Below are 18,214 nucleotides of genomic sequence, written 5' to 3' on the forward strand. Positions count from 1 at the left end.
TCCAGCTGCTCACCCATCTCAGCCTCAACCAGAGACTCTGAATTTAAACCATAAAGCTTCACTGTGTACCACGTGTCCACCGTATCAGGTCCAGCTTAGCCATCCACTCCCACGGGCCCGCTCTTCCCCAACTGCAGTACCCTCCTCCTCAAGCTACGTGCTGCACAAGGCACGCGCTGACCGCTCTTCTTGTCCACTGCCACCAGCAAGGAGCCTCGAGGGATGCCTGGCACACGCCACGTCCGCAGCGAGCTCTGGAGTAACAGGACTGAGAGGAGAGCTGCCTAGCAGAGCAGGCTCAGATATCTCACAAACAGCGACACACACACCAGATACTAAGCCCCCAAGTCACTGAAGAGTAGAGAGCTGAACATTCACAAGTCTTTTCTGGCAACTAAGGGAAGGGGCAACAAGAGCAGATGAGGAGCACGTGGACACACGGAGATGCCAAGTTCAAACAGGAGAGGCCCTAGAACTGCAGGCAGGCCCCGCGGGTGAACGAACACACTCAGTGAATCCTGCGCCACCTGAGCCACCCTCACTGCCTGACTCGGGTCCCAATAACCCGTGTGTCCCTTGGATGCACAACCCTGACTTGGGTAATACTCAGTCTTTGACTTGAGATCTCCAAACTGAATAGTCAGCAAAACTACACCGCAACTACATAGAGGGTCCCAGAGTTACTGCTGGGGCAACAGTTCTGGCTGTCAACAGTATTCAGTTAGTATCATAAACAGGTAAGTATATAGCTCTAAGTATAAGAATTTTCCAGAAGTACACTAACATTAAATTTAGATTTGATCTGAATGCACTGAAGCCCCCAATAAGAGATATGATGAACTGGGAGATTGGGATTGACATATATACACTAACATGTATAAAATGGATAACTAACAAGAACCTGCTGTATAAAAAAATAAAATAAAATTCAAAAAATTTTTTCTTTAGAATGTAAGATGAAAAAAATACTCTAAAAGGTACACCTGAAGAAAATCAAATGAGCAACTGTATTCCCCCATGGAACGCAACAAATCATTTATTTAACTTGGTATATGTCCTTCTGACCAAAGATACTAGATTTTGTTTTATTTTTTCAAATCCCGGTGAGTCAACAGCTTCTGTCTGAGATAAAGGAAAACTCCAGTCTTTAGCATCACATGGCAAAGGGCTGACTATTGACAATGGAATCCCCCAATAAAATGTGAGAAGGGAAAACCGGTTTGGTCTAGTTCCTGATACCAATGACCTCACTGATAGTGAACAGTTTGTCTTTATGGCGATAAGAAACTGTTTTCAGATGTTTCAAGAAATGACCTAAATGCAGTGATGACTAATACTAAGAGTGGGGAAGGTAAAGGTTTCAGGGAAGCAGAGACAGGCGGCCGTGTCATCAGAACCGGGAGGTGTGGAGTTATGCTGCCGAGAAAGGGGCAGACCCGAGCAAACACATGCCCCCTCTTTTCTCCTTCTATGTAAGGCTCCCAGGTGCAACTCTTCTGAAAGCATATGAGATGCGAGGCCCAAACACCTGCTGAAGGCACTCCTCCCAACAGCCAAAATCTAGAAAGAACTGTGACGTCCATCAGCTGGCGAACTGGTGGACAAAACACAGCCCGTCCATACCCTGGACACCATCCAGACATAAAAAGGAACAAACTACCACGCTCAGCGGCATGGACAAACTTCAGAAGCATTATGCAAAGTGAAAGGAATCATACACCAGCGACCACACGTGGCATGATTTTATTTATATGCAATGTTCAAAAAAGGCGAATTTATAGAGACAGAAAATAGACGGCGGTTGTCTGAAGCTCTGGGATGGGACAGGGGTTCACTGTGAAAGGGTAGGAGGGATCCTGCTGGGGCGATGGAAGTGCTGGACACTGATCTGTGGGGACAGCTGTGCCACTCAGTACATCTACTAAAAACCCTTGAAATGCAGGCTTGAGGCGGGTGAATTCCGTGATATATAAAATACACCTCAATAAAGCTGTTTAAAAAAACAAACCCGTTGAACAAACTTCCGTGTCTCCTGGAGGCTGGTGTGGGACAGCAGTGAGCCTGGGGATGCCCACCCAGCACGCCCGCATGGCCCCCGTCCCTGGGTTGCATCTCCCACTTTAAGTATCAGCCCCAAGGCGCTGCTCCACTCCTGTTTTCGTTTTTGTTGTTGGCATTGCTGTTTTTGTGGTTACTGCTCCGGATGAAAAGTAGCCCACGCCTGAACAAAACCACAGGTGTGAAATCAAAGATGCAACTTCTAATTGACTCCTGGTCTGGGGGACTGATCACATGAGTCACAGGGGTTCATTCCCATAAAAATGATTATGAGAAGCATAAAGAGATCAAGGGGAAGAAATGACGGCACAGATTGTTACTATCAGGTTTTGACCGCTGAAATATGGATGGAGCAGGGACTTCCCTGGTGGTCCAGCAGTTAAGACTCCACGCTTCCACTGCAGGGGCCACGGGTTCGGTCCTGGTCGGGGAACTAAGATCCTGCACGCGGCAAGGTGCGGCCAAAAGAAAATAAATAATAAAATAAAATGCAAGAAAAAAAACGACTTAAAAAAAAAAATGGAGGGACTTCCCTGGTGGCAGAGTGGTTAAGACTCCACGCTCCCAATGCAGGGGCCCCAGGTTCGATCCCTGGTAAGGGAACTAGATCCCACATGCGTGCCGCAACTAAGAGTTTGCATGCCCCAACTAAGGAGCCCATGTGCCTCAACTAAGGAGCCGACCTGCCGCAACTAAGACGCGGTGCAACCAAATAAATAAATAAAAATTTTTTTTTTTAATGGATGGAGCAAAGAGAAAAAAGTTATAATCTAAGTGCCCACTGAGGGGACACCAAAAGTGAGGCAATTTGCACAGAATCCTGAGGAGATCCTCATTGGAAGCAACTGATACCAAACGAAGTATGAGGCTAAAATGAGGAGAGGGGACATATGGTGGCACAGCGCCCCAGGCCCCCCCTTTCTCTACCTCACAGTCCAGGAAACCAGAGGCTCAGGCCCTGAAGAAGCTGAAGGAGAAATGCTCCAGATGTGAGGACAGGAGGGAAAGCGGCAAGCCACAGGGCTGCAAAGCTAAGATATCAGACGGCACATCTCCAGCCTCCTTCCTCCACCTGAGCCCCACAGGCCAATAAACATGCACAGCCCCCAAGCAGGAAAAGCTTCTGGGTGTTCTTCTTAGAGAAACCCCAAAGAAAAGCCCTTCAGATGTTCAGCACTGGGGTTCCCCATCCACGAGAATATACTGGGCCCACCTGCACTCCCTAAACTGAATTACCAGCAGTCAGCAGCCTCCAAGTCACTGCTAGTGCCTCAGTCAAATACGAGCAGAGTCACCCATCTCCAAGTATTTAAGGACAATCTTCAGCATTAAAGACAAAGACCCAGGACTTCCCTGGCGGTCCAGTGGTTAGGATTCCAGGCTTTCACTGCCGAGGGCCCAGGTTCAATCCCTGGCTGGGGAACTAAGATCCCGCATGCCACATGGCATGGCCAAATAATAAAAAAATAAATAACCCAAATAAACAAAGAGGAAAACTGAAATCTGGAGGAAATGGGGGGGCGGGGGGGAATGCCGGAGACACAAGAATACCAACCAAAAGAAAATACCTGTATCTACACTCAGTATCCTCAGAGAGATTAGATAAATTCACGAAAGAATAGACGCGTTTTTTAATTAAAAAACTGAGAAAGAGGGCTTCTCTTATAAATTAAAAATATGACAAAGCTAAAAATTCAATAGAAATATTGAAATGGAAAATCAAAGACATTTCATAACAGTAGAACAAAAAGACAAAAATAGAGGAAAAGATAAGAAAATAAATCAAAGAGGTGACTCACAGGACTTTCAGAAAGAGAAGGCAGGGAATTTGGAGGGGAAGAAAAAAAAACTTCCCAGAAAAAAAGGGCAGCTCCTAAGAAAAAGAATTAACCAAGCACCTGGAACAGCGAATGACAACACAAGACACTCATAAAATCTAAGAACACCAGGAATAAAGAGAATATCGTAAAAGCTTCCCCAAAGAAGTTTAAAACAGGTCACACTCAAAAGACCAACGACTTCAAAATTCCAAGAGAAAAATGAATATTCACCCTAGAATATTTTCCACCCACTAACATATAAATCCCACGTAAAGGAAGAACAAAAGCATTCTGGGTCATCCAAAGACTTAAAACCTTTACACCCCAGGCACCCTTACTTTCAAAGCAACTGGAGGATGTGCTTCAGGAAAGAAAGGCAGTACACCAAAAAAAAAAAAAAAAAAAAAAAAAAGACTGTGGCATCCAGGAAACAGATGGTCCAGGAGCAGAGCTATGCACCAAGGTGGGAGGCCAAGCATACCAGGCCAGCTCCCCTCCAGGGAGAAAAAAGCAGAATCTACGGGTTATCTGAAACAATGAGTCATCTAACGTGTTCAAGTGTTTAGAAAAACTGTTGATAAAGGCTGAACTTTGCTAGGTACTTGATATTAACTTTCAGGGCGTTTGAGGTGGAAGGTAATGACAAGTACATGGAAACTAAGCAAACGAAAAAGGCAACGCAAGGGGGAAGGAGTGTTTAAAAAAGAAAATGTAATCATATTAGATTGCTTGGCTCAGAGATAAACAGTATAACACAAACAATTATCATTTTAACCCCAAATTATGATATACTCATTTAAGGGAGGGGGACAAGTATAATAGCTGATTCTTCACGTGGGACCACACCAGTAGTTCAAGAACTGTAACCACCGTCCCAAGAAGTCAGTAAGTGTACAAAACTGATAAATCAAGAAAAAGCCATGTAAGCGTACAGTTTAGAAATACAGCAGTCAATTTCAAATGGAGCGACTAAAAGCACTGAAAATAGATGTCGGGCTTCCCTGGTGGCGCAGTGGTTCAGAATCTGCCTGCCAATGCAGGGGACACGGGTTCGAGCCCTGGTCTGGGAAGATCCCACATGCCGCGGAGCGGCTGGGCCCGTGAGCCACAACTACTGAGCCTGCGCATCTAGAGCTTGTGCTCCGCAACAAGAGAGGCCGCGATAGTGAGAGGCCCACGCCCCGCGATGAAGAGTGGCCCCCGCTTGCCACAACTAGAGAATGCCCTCGCACAGAAAGGAAGACCCAACACAGCCATAAATAAATTAATTAATTTTTTTAAAAAAGACATTAAAAAAAAGAAAATAGATGTCCCTTGGGGATAGGACAACTCCAAGTTTTGATAAGAGAACTTTAGTTTGTCACCTGACTGCAACTATGTGCATTCCTAACTTTGGCAAGTGTTTGCCGGTCCTATCTGCCATATAATGAAAAGAAAGTTTTTAAGTCATAGCACAAAAGTGGGGGCTTTTTCCTTTTTAATAATTTAATAATTAGTTAAGATTAAAAATTGAATAGGAAAACCTGTCAACACTTGGCCATATCTGAGATACTTGCAATGCCCCAGGGATGGAGGGCCAATTCCGCAGAAAGAGGGAAGCAGCCTGGGCTCCAGCTCCCTCCTCCTCGTGGACAAGGCCCCCAGTTCTCTCGCTAATGCAACACATCAGCCCAAGGGCTCACAGAGAGCCCTGTGCAGACTCGACCCTGCCAGTTCAGGGCTCCCGCAGGTCCGCTCTGCTGACTGGGGTACAACCAGGTAAATTCAGAAACTGACGACTGCGGAAAAACTTTTATAGCAAGTTGACAGGGTGACATGATGTCCTTTGATTCTAATAACAAAATGATGCTGTATATAGAAATGGATAAACAACAAGGTCCTGGGAATTCCCTGCCAGTCCAGTGGTTAGGACTCCAAGCTTCCACTGCAGGGGGCCCGGGTTCGATCCCTGGTCAGGAAACTAAGATCCCGCATGCCACGCGATGCGGCCAAAAAAAAAAGAAAAAAAACCCCACAAGGTCCTACTGTATGGCTCAGGGAACTACATTCAATATCCTGTGATAAACCGTAATGGAAGAGAATATGAAAAAGAATGTGTATATAACATGAAAAGAGTGTGTAATATATATAACTGAATCACTTTGCTGTACAGCAGAAATTAACACAACATTGTAGGTCAACTGCACTTCAATAAAATAAATATTAAAAGAAAAGATTCAGGCTGGCATTTTCTGTGTCTATTTTTTCACCTCGCTTTTCTGGTCACGTGTTTGAACTATTTCAGCCCTGCGGACGCTGGAAAGCTCTCTGGGGTCGGGCACGTGGGCTGTGTCTGGGTGGGGGGCCTGGGGAGACAGAGCCATCACAGGACGCTTCACATCCGATGTTACACATCTGGCACGCTGTGTCCACCCCGCCTTCCCTGCACTCCTGGAGGGTAAACACACTGCCTGCTTCCTGCACCGTGGTGTGACCAGGCAGGCAGGGCCCAGCTCGGGTAGCAGCACAGTGAGTACCGTAAGTGGCAGGAAACCAGCCCTGTATGGTTAACTGGTGTCCCCAAATTAGTTCTAAGTTCCTCACAATGCTACGCAGATGTCAGAGTTTCTAAGATCCCAGTTTTTAAAACTTTTGAGAAGTCCTAAAACTTGTCATTCTGTCCTCCCTTTTGAAATTCTGACAGAAAACAGGGCCTCGCAACTCTATCCCTGCCAACACATCACTCACTTCTCTTCTGAATGATGCCAGCAGACTTTTATCACCGAGCCAGCCTCCTAACAGAATATCATAAAAACCTAAGATTTTGGCTGCCACGCTGGTCACTGGTAATATAACATTGCCCGGGTCTCCGTTCTCTTACTGGCCATCCCTCCCTAAGTCCAAAAAATGTATCCTGATTCAATTCTTGTGTTATCATATTATTACAGCAAAATAACTGTCAATCAAATCTTCCAAAAGTACTAGGTAATCTCTACCCTCTGATAATCACGTCCCAGTGGCTATGTAATCGGGTCCCAAATTACATATTAAATATATCTTAATATTTTAACACTGGTAATTCAGAGTAGTATTAAAACCAACTTGAATTCACAAAAAATCTGTAGTAAATATTCAAAGCAATTATTTGCAAGTACTTTACAGGATGACCCACAAGCCGCTAGCTATATAGCTAGCTACTTGTGCGAGAAACAAAGTTTTTAAAACACTGATTTTTAAAAGGTGAGGTGGTGACCTAATATTGTTTTGACCCGTAAAATTATCACAAATTCTAAATAGGTAGTGTTTGATCCTGAGAATTCACTGTAAATTAAGTTCTTGACTCCAATACAGTGAATGGCCACACAGTCAACTTTTGTACATTTTCCTTGATGAGAGTGAAGTTTCCAGGGTATCACGTATCAGTGCTGCCCTCTGGGCAACAGTCCTGCTTCGGCACCGGAACCACCTGGGTCTGAAAGCAGTGCACTTGCACAATCATTTACATGCACTGCTGTCTGCCAATTTAAATCATTAGAATAGAGAAAAAGTGAAAGCACTGTTACTAATGATAAGAAGCACAGGCATCTAAACCTAGTGCAGCTGAGAGATGGAAAGCACTTGATGCTCTGAGGGTGGGCAATGTCTTGGCTCAAGACGCTGTTCACAACCAGGTGCAAGTATTTATTTACTAAGAAAGCAGAGAAACAAAAGACCATGTAAGAAATGCATGTGTCAAAGCACCCATCTCTAGGCTAAAATGTATTTTAGTTTATAATATTTTTAGTTCCCTGGGAAGGAAACTCCTTAGGTTATTCCCTGGCTTGGCACACCTGCTCAGGGATTCATTACCTCCAGAGCAGGATATATTTTTTCAGAAATCGTCTTTGCTTTTCAAAGGCCAATCCACAAAAATCTATGAACACACACACTGTACCAAAAGTGCCCCCAGATAATGTCAATATGTAGAAACAGACATAGATCCAAACTTGGTCAAGAAAAAAGGCAAAATACAAGCTTGCAAGCTATGCAAATAAACACTGTATTACAGAGTTTCAAGCAATAAGGAGTTAAAAAACTATCACGAGCAGGGTTTTATCTGCTGGTTGGTTTTTCTGCAAGGCTTCTGACGTTCCTGATTTAGTTTAGGGCCAAAACAGTTTTTGGAAGTTTGGGTTGATATTTTTTAAGAGAGCCACACACCTATGTGTGTTCAACAGGGTTGGTTCATCCCCCCTCCCTTAACCCAGGGCCAGAATCCTTCCAGCGTGAAGGGACTCTGTGTCTCAGAACAAGTCCGTACATGCCACTCAGAGGCCGATCAAACCTCCTCCTAAGGAAAACATCTAGTTCTACAAAATTTATTTTGCCCCAGTGGATGTCTTTACCTCCATTTAAGAACAAGAGGCGTCACCCTGACAAAGCAACATTTGCGGAACGCCCCTCCCTAAAGTTTAAGTGCTTGCCCCAAAACGTTACGAAGATGATCTTTAAAAGCTACACAATTTACGTGGCAATCGAAAGCAATTTTAGCACTTGCACAAATCCCAAGGCTCCTCCTAATCTAGCAGGCAAACAGTGGACCCGTTTAAAGGGTCACACCAAAGCCTGCAGAGAAGGAGTGGATTTAGCAAGGAGGAAAGCCCAAGAATTCACCCCAACACTCTTCTCTCTACTGCCCTGCCCTGGCCTTCCTTCCCCTCCTCTCTCCTAGACCACTGCCCCAGGCCAACCACCGTACCTGCTCCTTCCCCAAAGTTCCCCTGACCAAGGCTCCTACCCCCAGGGATCCCCAATCCCGACAAAGCTTTCAATGGCCCCTCAATGCCAGGGAATGATGGACCTCCTCGATGCCAACACGAATAACCCCTCCCGAGATGCCCACTACCCCCAAGCCCTACTACCATTCCCAAAGGTCACCCTCAGCCCTTTGGCCACACATACCCCCCTTTCTTCAATAAAAGAGGGGGACAGCATTAGCACAGCGCCTAACAGGTGGCCGACTCTCAGGTTAGCTCTGCTTACCATCTTCGGGCCTAGCGTAGCCTCGTCCTCAACCTTCAAGGTGTCCAGTGCACCAAGGCCCTCTCCTCCAAGGACAGGGTCAGACAGGGTCAGAGTCAAGATGCTCTCTCCATCTGGCCTGTGAGTAAGCCCTGACTCGAGGCAGTGAGCCTGCTGGATTCTCAACTCCCTAACTTCCCCTCGGGCCCCTACCATGCCATTCCAGATGCAGGATTTTCCTGCCTTTAGCCAAGACATTTTGGAACAATGGCCACTGGACGCTTGCAAGATGCAAAATAACAGTAGCCACCCCAAGGAAAAAACAAAAATGGCCAAATAAACGTTAAAAATAACAAACTCCAAAAAAACAAACTTTGATCTATCATTTCTGGCTTGGACTTTTCACATTATCGTTTCTCCCTTTGATGAAAATAATTAAAATTCACTGTATCTACTCAACATGCACAAGATCATCTTACAGACACTTCTTTGATAAATATATGGTACTCTGAATGAAACCCTGTGAACAGAAATTCACAATTTTTTTCACATTTTGTGAGTATCCTTCCCTATGCTCTCTCAGAAATCTAAAGCAAAAAATAAATTTCTCTAAATAGAATACAGCCTGTGTCTCAGCTCCTTTTTTAAAGGTAAAGTTACATACTGTTCAACTATACCCAGACTATTTACCATTTTTGTCAGATGGAGAAAATTATAAACTATCCCCAAGAAAGCCATTTTCATAGAACATATCAAAACTCAGAAAACTCCCTCTCTCGACTCATTCACTTCATGTAACCATAGTCTTCTAAAAATAAGCAACCACAATCACTAAAAAGGTTCATAGAAAAAACAAAAAACAGAAAATATAACAATGAAATAAATTAGGACTACAGGTTGTTCAGCTTACAGGTGTTTCACCTAAAGTTATGTTTAAAAAAAAAAAGCTTCTCTATAAAAAACAAATTAGACACAAGTATTTTCCAAAATCTGATGCTAGTCACACTAGTGGATGTTTAGCAACAGTAAACAAATGCTCCAGTGTCAATAATCTAATCCCAAAAGCACCATATGCAAATCGTACCAACGAAATTCCTAAACTCCTAGGCATGATGTAAACGGTTCTAGAAAGTACACATTTAAAGAGAAGAGAGAATGGAAATGTTAACTGTCTCTGCTATTGCCACCATCTCTACGACTAAACTTCCCAGGATCAGTTCATAAATATGAAAGAGCTTCTCGTGATAGTAAGAGAATATGTATGAGATAATCAGGAAAATGTTCACACTGAACATCTGAAGCAAGCTTATGGTCACCGAAGGGGGAAGTGGGGGGGATCAATTAGGAGTTCAGGATGAACATATACAAACGACTCTACATAAAATAGATAACCAACAAGGGCCTACTGTGTAGCACAGGGAACACTACTCAATATTCTGTAATAACACGTAAGGGAAAAGACTCTGAAAAACATAAACATATATATATAAATATATATACACACACACACACACACACATATGTGTCTATATATATATAAAACTGAATCACTTTGCTGTATACCTTACTAACACATAGTAAGTCAACTATACTTCAATTTTTAAAAAAACCTGAATATTTGATAGGAAGGAATTCGTTTTTTTGGTGTGAGAACAGCACTGAGACTATCTAAAAAACAAAAAAAGATACATACTGAAGCATTTATGGGTGAAATGGTATCTGGGTTTTATGTGAAGATAATGGATGGAGAGAGGGAAGACTACAGACAAAACCAGATTAGTCACGTGCTGGTAACTGCTAAACTGGTGATCTCTCTCTCCCTAGTGTCTGGTTCAAATTCTCCATAATAATAAAACAACTGCAGGCGAGCAAAATCTCAAGCGCTCTTGCTCGTGATTGTACGGCACGGTTGCACAGATTGCTTAATTCCTCGGGTTTGCATAATTTGAGAATTTCTCCTCAACTGTACTGACTTTATAGGGAGAGAGCCAGAGAGCCGGGTCACTGCCACGATCCCCAAATGCTTGGGATCCCAACTTCCCCCAAATGTTGTGCTCAGCAAATCTATCTCAAAAGACTGGGGGAAGAGGGGATGAAACCGAAGGGGGAAGGAGGAGGGGAAACCCTCAGCAGTGAACCCGCCCCACCTGCTCCTATAAAGAACCCCCAGCTCTTAAACCCTTTAAGACCCGTTCAGGTTTCACTGGCTTCTGGTTTACTTCACCAGCCTTCACATCCACGCTGACCAAAGAAGATGCAAACAATCCAACTACTGTGTAACCAGGTCAAAAACAAGCTCTGGCTAGTTCACTTGGACGAGGGCACACTCACTACTCGAATCTGGCCAGAAAAACTGGGTTAGAAAAAACCGACTGGTGCTTAAACAAACACTGGGGCTCAGGAAAGAACATCTTTCAGCCAGTTAGCAGACCACTCAGGGAGTTGCAACACAATCTTTTCCAAAATTTTCCAAAAGCTTCCAAATTCAGTTGAGCCCGGCAGGCTGAGCTCACAGGGCTCTCTTTCAAATTCAAAAATCTGGCCCTGGCCCCAACAGTTAACCAACAAAACACATGCTGATTCACTTGAGATCACCTCAGAATACTGACTCCATCCAGTTCAGGCCACAGGCCGGGACACAGCCCAGGCCAGGGGAAGTCAGGGCTGGGGAGAGGCTTTCAAGAGATAGATAAACCCTATTCTCGGAGCAGAAAACAGACAATGGGATCCACACTTAATTTGGGCGAAGAAAATGTCTACAGTCAGCTTCCAACCCCCCCCTCCATTTTTAATGAGACAATGACAATTCTTCACAGCGAACCACAAAGCCCTGCTTCATAAGATTTTTTTTTTTTTAATTCTATCCCAACCTTGTACCCAGCTAGAAAACACTACTAACAGCTACCAAACACCCCCGGTGCAGATAACTTTGAGAAAGCGTTCAGTAATAAGAAACAAATCAGGAGAGGGAGAATTTCACGTTCTGTTTCAAACGTTCAAGGCCTGCGCCTCCATTACCTAGAGCTGCTCATAAACTCTAGAATGTGCACTGGATAAAATGCGCAGCACGGGTTAGTCTCACGAGGTGTCAGCTACTCAGAGCCGACTCAGAGTCTCCAGATTTGTTAGTTTCATTTACTGTTGGGGGCGAGGGGGCAGGTATGAAAAAAAAAAAAAGAGAAAGACCTGGGGTGGGTGTAAAGTCTGGGCACCCTCTCCACTCCTGGGCTTTGCCTCGTTTCTGTTTCAATTACACACCTGTCAAACAGGTTATTCCTGGAATTCAGACCGTATAATCGTCACACTGTAAGTCTTCCTGCTCCCGTTGCCCAAACACACACCGTTCCCCGGTTCCCCAAAACATGTACCCATCAGGAGAATGCACGCTGCTTATAAAGGAGAAGCAAATAGCACCGAACTACGCTCCCTGGGCGCCTGGCGAGCATTCAAACGAGGGAACACGAAGACAATTCTCAAGGAAGCCAAGGCAGTGTTTTGGGATAATCACAAGCAAGGCCTGCCTCTACTGAATTTTAATTAACACACCAACTCCGAAGGCCAGATCTGGGAAAGACAGGGAAAAATGTAGGTTGTCGGATGCAAAAATGCTTGCCCATTTTATGGGAGAAAAGTGCATGCCTAAGAGTGGAGCTTATTTCCTTAACTGAGAGCCAGGAAATGAGGTCTTTTCAGGCCAGTGTGCATATATAAACCCTGCTGAAAAACAGCGGGACGGCGAGGCGAGACCCCTCTCCCAACTTCAGCCGAGCGGCGTGGCCGCCGGGCGGCGGCGTATCCATCAGCCTCCCCGTCGCCCCCGGACCAGAAGTTTCAACCCGTCCCCGGGAAACAAAGGAGGCGCCCACACCGACCTTATAGACTTGTCCGTAGGTGCCATTTCCCACCACTTCCACCAGCTCGAAAATCCCAGCCGGATCCTGGAGGAGAAGGAGGGGAGGGGTGAGCATCGGAAAGCAGCACAACAATGAATAAAAGAAGCGGGGCAGCTGGAGAGAAAGGGCGGCGACCACAGAGGTGGGCTTCGCCCGGCGCGGTCGCCGGCGCCCGAGAGCCGCGATGGGAGTCGGGGCACGCGGGGTCGGGGTCCCGGGCGGCGGCTCCGGCGGAGGGTCGCGCCCCGGGCCCCGCACCCGCCGACGCGGGCAGACAAAGGGGCCGCCGCGCCCGCGGCTCTGCCCGCGGCGGCGCCCGAGCACCCAGCCGGCCAGGGCGCGGCCCCGGCTCCCCGCTCCCGGCTCCCCGCGCTCCGCGGCCGCCACTCACCCGCAGGGAGGACAGGTCGATGTCCACCAGACTTTTTGCAGGGGAGTCGTTCGCCATTTTCCCTTTTTGCCACCCAAAACCCGGCCACAATCAATCGGTCTCTGGTGTGTTTCTGGGAGTCGGAGGCCCGGAGGGCGGCGCGGGCCCGCGGGCGAGGCCGGGGGCGGCGGGCGGGCGGCGGCGCTCACTCCATGGCCGGGGCGGCCGGCAGGACCCCGGGCGTTGCCCGCGCCTCAGGCCCCGGCCCCGCGCCCCGCCGCGCGCCTGCACGAGCGGCCCGGACCAGGGGCCGCGGCGCCACCGAGAGTGGAGCCCGGAGCGCGAGGCCGCCAGACAAAGATGACCGGGAGGCGGAGGCGGAGGCGGGCGCGCGGCGGGGGGCGGCGGCGCGGGAGGAGGAGACACGGGACACCGAAAACGTATTCTGAGGAGAGCAAACAGCTCCCCCTTTCCTCCTCCGGCAGGAAAAGCGGGCGGAAGCGCGCTCGCGCCCGGAGCCGGCCCGGGCTGGGGGCGAGGGGCGCGGCGCGGCGTGAATATTCAGCAGGGGTGGGGCCCGGACGGCGGCCGCGCGCGGGGCCGGGTGCGCGGGGAGGGGCAGCCGGGTGAGCGTGGGGAGCGCCCGCGACAAAGGGAAACCGGTCCGGACCCCCGGGCGGAGGGGCGGGCCAACCCCTCCCTCCCGGAGCCCCGCCCCGCCCGCCGCGCCCAGGTCCGCCAGCATCCCCGAGGAGGAGGGTCCTCCCGGCCCCGCCCCCGCTCCCGCTCTTCCCATCCCGTCCCATCCCCCATCGCCAGATTCTGGCCCCTTAAGACCCTCGCTTCCGGTTTCCCTACCTGGTTTTCTTGTCCTTTCTCTTCTTTTCCGGGCTAAACCGGTGGCCTGATTAGGTTGGGGCTTCACTGAGCATCACTCGGCTGCCGGGTCCCGCCCGAGACTTTCAGCGGAAACTGAATCCAGAGCAGCTCCTCCAACTGCCTTGTGCCGAGGAGCACCTCACTCAGTAGCTGCGCACTGTGTCGGGGGCCAGGAGTCCTAACCCGAGTTTTGTGCCTAGAGATCACTGAGGACCTACAGACGGGCTTCTTACGGCAACTCTGGAAGCTAGTCAGCAGTTAGGTAGTTTCATCCTGTTAAACAAGAATATATGGTCTGCACAACGGTCATTGTTATCACTATCACCCCACTGTCCAAAACTGTCAATGGCTCCCTATTCCCTCACAGCGGGTTCTCAAATGTGAGTGCCCGCCCGGGAATCACCGAGAGAGATTGTAAAAGCATGGATTGCCGACCCCACCTCCAGACTTTGTGATTCAGCAAGTGTTGGGTAGGCCTGAGAACTTGAATTTCTAACAAGTTCTCAGACGATGCTGAGTTGCTGTTACAGGGATCACACTTTGAGAACAGGGGCCTCTTGAAAATCCAAGGCCCTTCCAGTTGGGCTTCACAAACACCATCATCATTGTCTACCAATTCTTGGTTTACTTACAGTATCAATTTAACCCCTCCTTTAGCCTTAGGGTGATGTTATCCTCGTTTTAAGGATGAGGAAACCAAAGTACTGAAAGCCGAGGAATTTTCCTAAATTCTTTAAAGGCATAGCCTGGAAGTGGAGGAGGGATTCTCACCAGGTCAGCCTAGTCCCAAAATCCAAGTCTCTGATTCGGCCAAGTTAGTCTTCTACCCAGAATATGTTTAGCACTCTCCTGCCTCCCGAAAGTTTGATTTCCAAGATTTTCTTCTTTTTTTTTTTTTTTTTGATGTGGACCATTTTTAAAGACTTTATTGAATTTGTTACTATATTGCTTCTGTTTTACGTTTTGGTTGTTTGGCCGCAAGGCATGTGGGATCTTAGCTCCCCAACCAGGGATTGAACCCGCACCCCCTGAACTGGAAGGCAAAGCCTTAACCACTGGACCACCAGGGAAGTCCCTCCAAAATTTTCGACTGTGAGAATCTCTCATAAGGCTGAAATATATTCATGGACTCCTGGAGTCCATTGATTAGGAAAATCATAGTAACCAAAGCGTTCCTATGAATTTAGTGGTACCTTTAAATAATTCTGTTTTTTAATCTACCAACAGCAATGGAATTATCTATGAGTATAAAGTAAATAATTTACTCAGAGAGTTAGATTGGTGCACGTGTGAACTTTCAGACCACAGTGCTAGTAATAATATTATAGTAGTATTTATTATTAATAATAGGTAACAGGTATTGGGTCCAAACAATGTGCTAAATCCTTTACATATACTATCTCCTTATTCTTCACATTAACCCCAAATGGTAGGTACTCTTACTTTTCCCACTTTACACATTAGGAAACCAACGTCTAAAGAAATTAATTGACTTGCTTGGTGTTTACAGCTGAACCCGATGCAGAAAAGCCAGGACCCTCCAAGCCAGCCTCCTTCCGCGGGTTCACAGCCTCAACTCTAACTTCATGACACTGAGACCAACCCCTTCTTTGCCTAGCCAAATTCTCTTCATCACCTCAAGCTCAATTCAGAAACCAACTCCTCTTTCTACCAGCCTTCTCTAAATCTCTCTCCTAAGCTGCTCTTTCCCATATTACCATTGTGACAATTATTTCTTCCTTTCAATTTAGTACCTTTTCTTAAGTCCCTACCCAGGGCAAGGCACTGGCTTAGCCCTTGCCCGGGATATCAGGAAGATCAGGACAGAGCTTACAAGCTGCTAATGGGTGTAGGACAGTTTCATAAATCGCTGTTGTTAAAGTCGGAACATTATAAATTCTAGCTAGCTGGAAAGAGCACCAAACAGGTCTAGTGGAAAGTATGCTGTATTGGGGGCAAAACCGAACCTAGTTCTGTTATTTACCAATTATGCAGGCTGGCACCTGTTACTTAAGTTCTGAGCCTCCGTCGTTTCCTCTTCCGTACACTAGATAAAGACAGGGGTAAGGACAGTTAAAACGCCATCTCAGGAGCACAGGCCAGGGTACTAAGGCCTGGAGAAAGGAGATACAAGAAGTGTTCGGCCAGGAGATGCTCTTAAGACTTGGCATCTAATGGAGGGCCACAGGCAAAACAGACGAAGAGTTAAAAGATTTGCTTGTGGTTCAGAGCCTTGTTCACGCTTGCGAGGATGCTGTCACAAACAGAGGAAACGAAGGCAGTTCCTGAATCGTGGTAGCAAAGGAAGGTTTGGTTTTGGACTCTACAAAGATCGTTAACTTTTCATGCAGAAGCAGTGTACACCTGCCCAGCTCGGAGGCTGGGGACCATGTTCTCAGTCAACAGTCATGTATTAGTTCAGGCCGCCATAACAAATTACACAGATGGGGTGGCTTAAATAACAGAAATTTCTTTTCTCATAGTTCTGGAGACTAGAAGTCCAAGATCAAGGTTCCAGCTGATTTGGTTCCTGGTGAGAGCTCTCTTCCTGGCTTGCAGAAGACTGCCTTCCAGCTATGTCCTCAGTGCTAGTGTCATAGACAGAACGCTAAGCTCTCTGGTATTTCTTCTTAAAAGGACATCCATCCTATCAGGTCAGGGTCCCACCCCTATGACCTTATGAATTTAACCTTAATTATTTCCCTAGTGGCCCCATCTCCAAATACAGCCACACTGGAGGTTAGGGTTTCGACATACAGGGTTGGAGGAGGGGGAGACACATTCAGTCCATAACAAGCCATGTGTCCTACGTGACACCAGGAAGCAGATTTGTCAGGGCCTTGTCCTCCAGCATCCACCACCCAAAAAGATTATCAAGTTCATAATTTGGAAAATAAATACCAATCTGGCATTTTAGGCTGGAGGAAAAAATAGCTTGCTTGGACAAAGAATGAGGAGTTGAGAGAATGAGGAAACCGGCCACACTGGGCAAGAGGACTCAGTTCGGAGAAAGCCAGGCAGGTTAGGTGGGACCAGAGGACAAAACCGAGGCCTGGGCAGAACCCGGATTATCAGTCAAGTCAAGAACTTTACACGTTAGGAAATGTGTAAAGCCTTGGCCTTTGAGAGCTCAGATGGCGGGTGAGAGGCTCTTGAGTTCAGCAAGCCATGGATACAAATATGCATCTTCCCAGTGTACACTGGCAGTCATCTCCCCTCCAGTCACACAAATTCCAGAGGAAGCTTAATTATGCAAGAGGAGGACACTGACAGTCCCCCAGACATCACTTTACTTATTTCCTCGTTTTTTCTTTGCTGCAAACATGTTGGTAGAAGTTGATTTTCAACCTCAGAATGGGGCACGGGAAGGGGGGGCCGCAGAGCCATGAAACTGGACTGCGTGAATGTAATTCAAGGGTTCAGGGTCATTGAAGACTTAGAGCAACTGGAAATAAACGATGGAAGTAGTGATCAGAAAGGGGAATTGAGTCGAACAAGGAAACGAGGGTGAGATATGTTCAGAAGCTCAGAAAGGGAAAAGCAGAGGTTTAGGAGTCAGAGATCTGAGTTTTGATGGACAAAGTGTTCAAATGCTCACCCTCCCTGCCCCTCAGTTTTCTAACACCCGGGATTGGGTGGTAATGATTGAAAAGTCCTCCTGGGATGTTAGAGACTCAGATTCATAGAAACCTGGCCTCAGCCCTGGAACTGTTCACACCTCCTAGCCGAGTAGAAGAGGGTTGACATGAGCGATGGAAGTTAGTAGAACATGTGGCATGCTGGAGATTCAGCAGCCAAGCTCAGCCCTTTAAAGGCCATCTTTGAGCACTGGGAGAGAATCTTTTTAAACTAGTCTATCCGTTGAATTAAAAGGAAGTAACTCCTCTAGTGCACGACAGGATGGAGGGCTTGGGGTGCAGAAGCAGATCAAAGGGCAACAAAAGAAGAAGAAGCAGGGCTTCCCTGGTGGCGCAGTGGTTAAGAATCCGCCTGCCAATTCAGGGGACACAAGTTCAAGCCCTGGTCCAGGAAGATCCCACATGCCGCGGAGCAACTAATGTGCCACAGCTACTGAGCCTGCGCTCTAGAGCCTGCGAGCCACAACTACTGAGCCCGTGCACCACAGCTACCAAAGCCTGTGCGCCTAGAGCCTGTGCTCCGCAACAAGAGAGGTCACTGCAGTGAGAAGCCCTGACACCTCGACAAAGAGTAGC

The 18,214-nt window shown here is 47.2% G+C and overlaps 1 protein-coding gene across 42 annotated transcripts in view; it reads right to left on the minus strand.

Annotated features, from left to right (window-relative positions):
• Window positions 1-13,304, minus strand: part of MAP4K4 (mitogen-activated protein kinase kinase kinase kinase 4) — a 172,178-nt gene extending 158,874 nt beyond the window's left edge. For 24 of the 42 annotated variants that reach the window (XM_060169540.1, XM_060169521.1, XM_060169536.1 and 21 more), the window contains exons 1-2: window positions 13,143-13,302; window positions 12,731-12,796 (exon numbers count right to left, since the gene is read on the minus strand). In XM_060169540.1, the coding sequence (XP_060025523.1) occupies window positions 12,731-12,796; window positions 13,143-13,199 (123 nt within the window). In that variant the 5' untranslated portion in view covers window positions 13,200-13,302. Of the gene's footprint in view, window positions 1-12,730; window positions 12,827-13,142 lie in introns of those variants that run through there. The other 18 variants (XM_060169503.1, XM_060169502.1, XM_060169506.1 and 15 more) reach the window with 3 other exon arrangements.
• Between the last annotated feature and the right edge of the window lie 4,910 nt (window positions 13,305-18,214).

The sequence above is a fragment of the Lagenorhynchus albirostris genome, chromosome 13, assembly GCF_949774975.1.
Source record: "Lagenorhynchus albirostris chromosome 13, mLagAlb1.1, whole genome shotgun sequence".
In the NCBI taxonomy this organism is placed as follows: Eukaryota; Metazoa; Chordata; class Mammalia; order Artiodactyla; family Delphinidae; genus Lagenorhynchus; species Lagenorhynchus albirostris.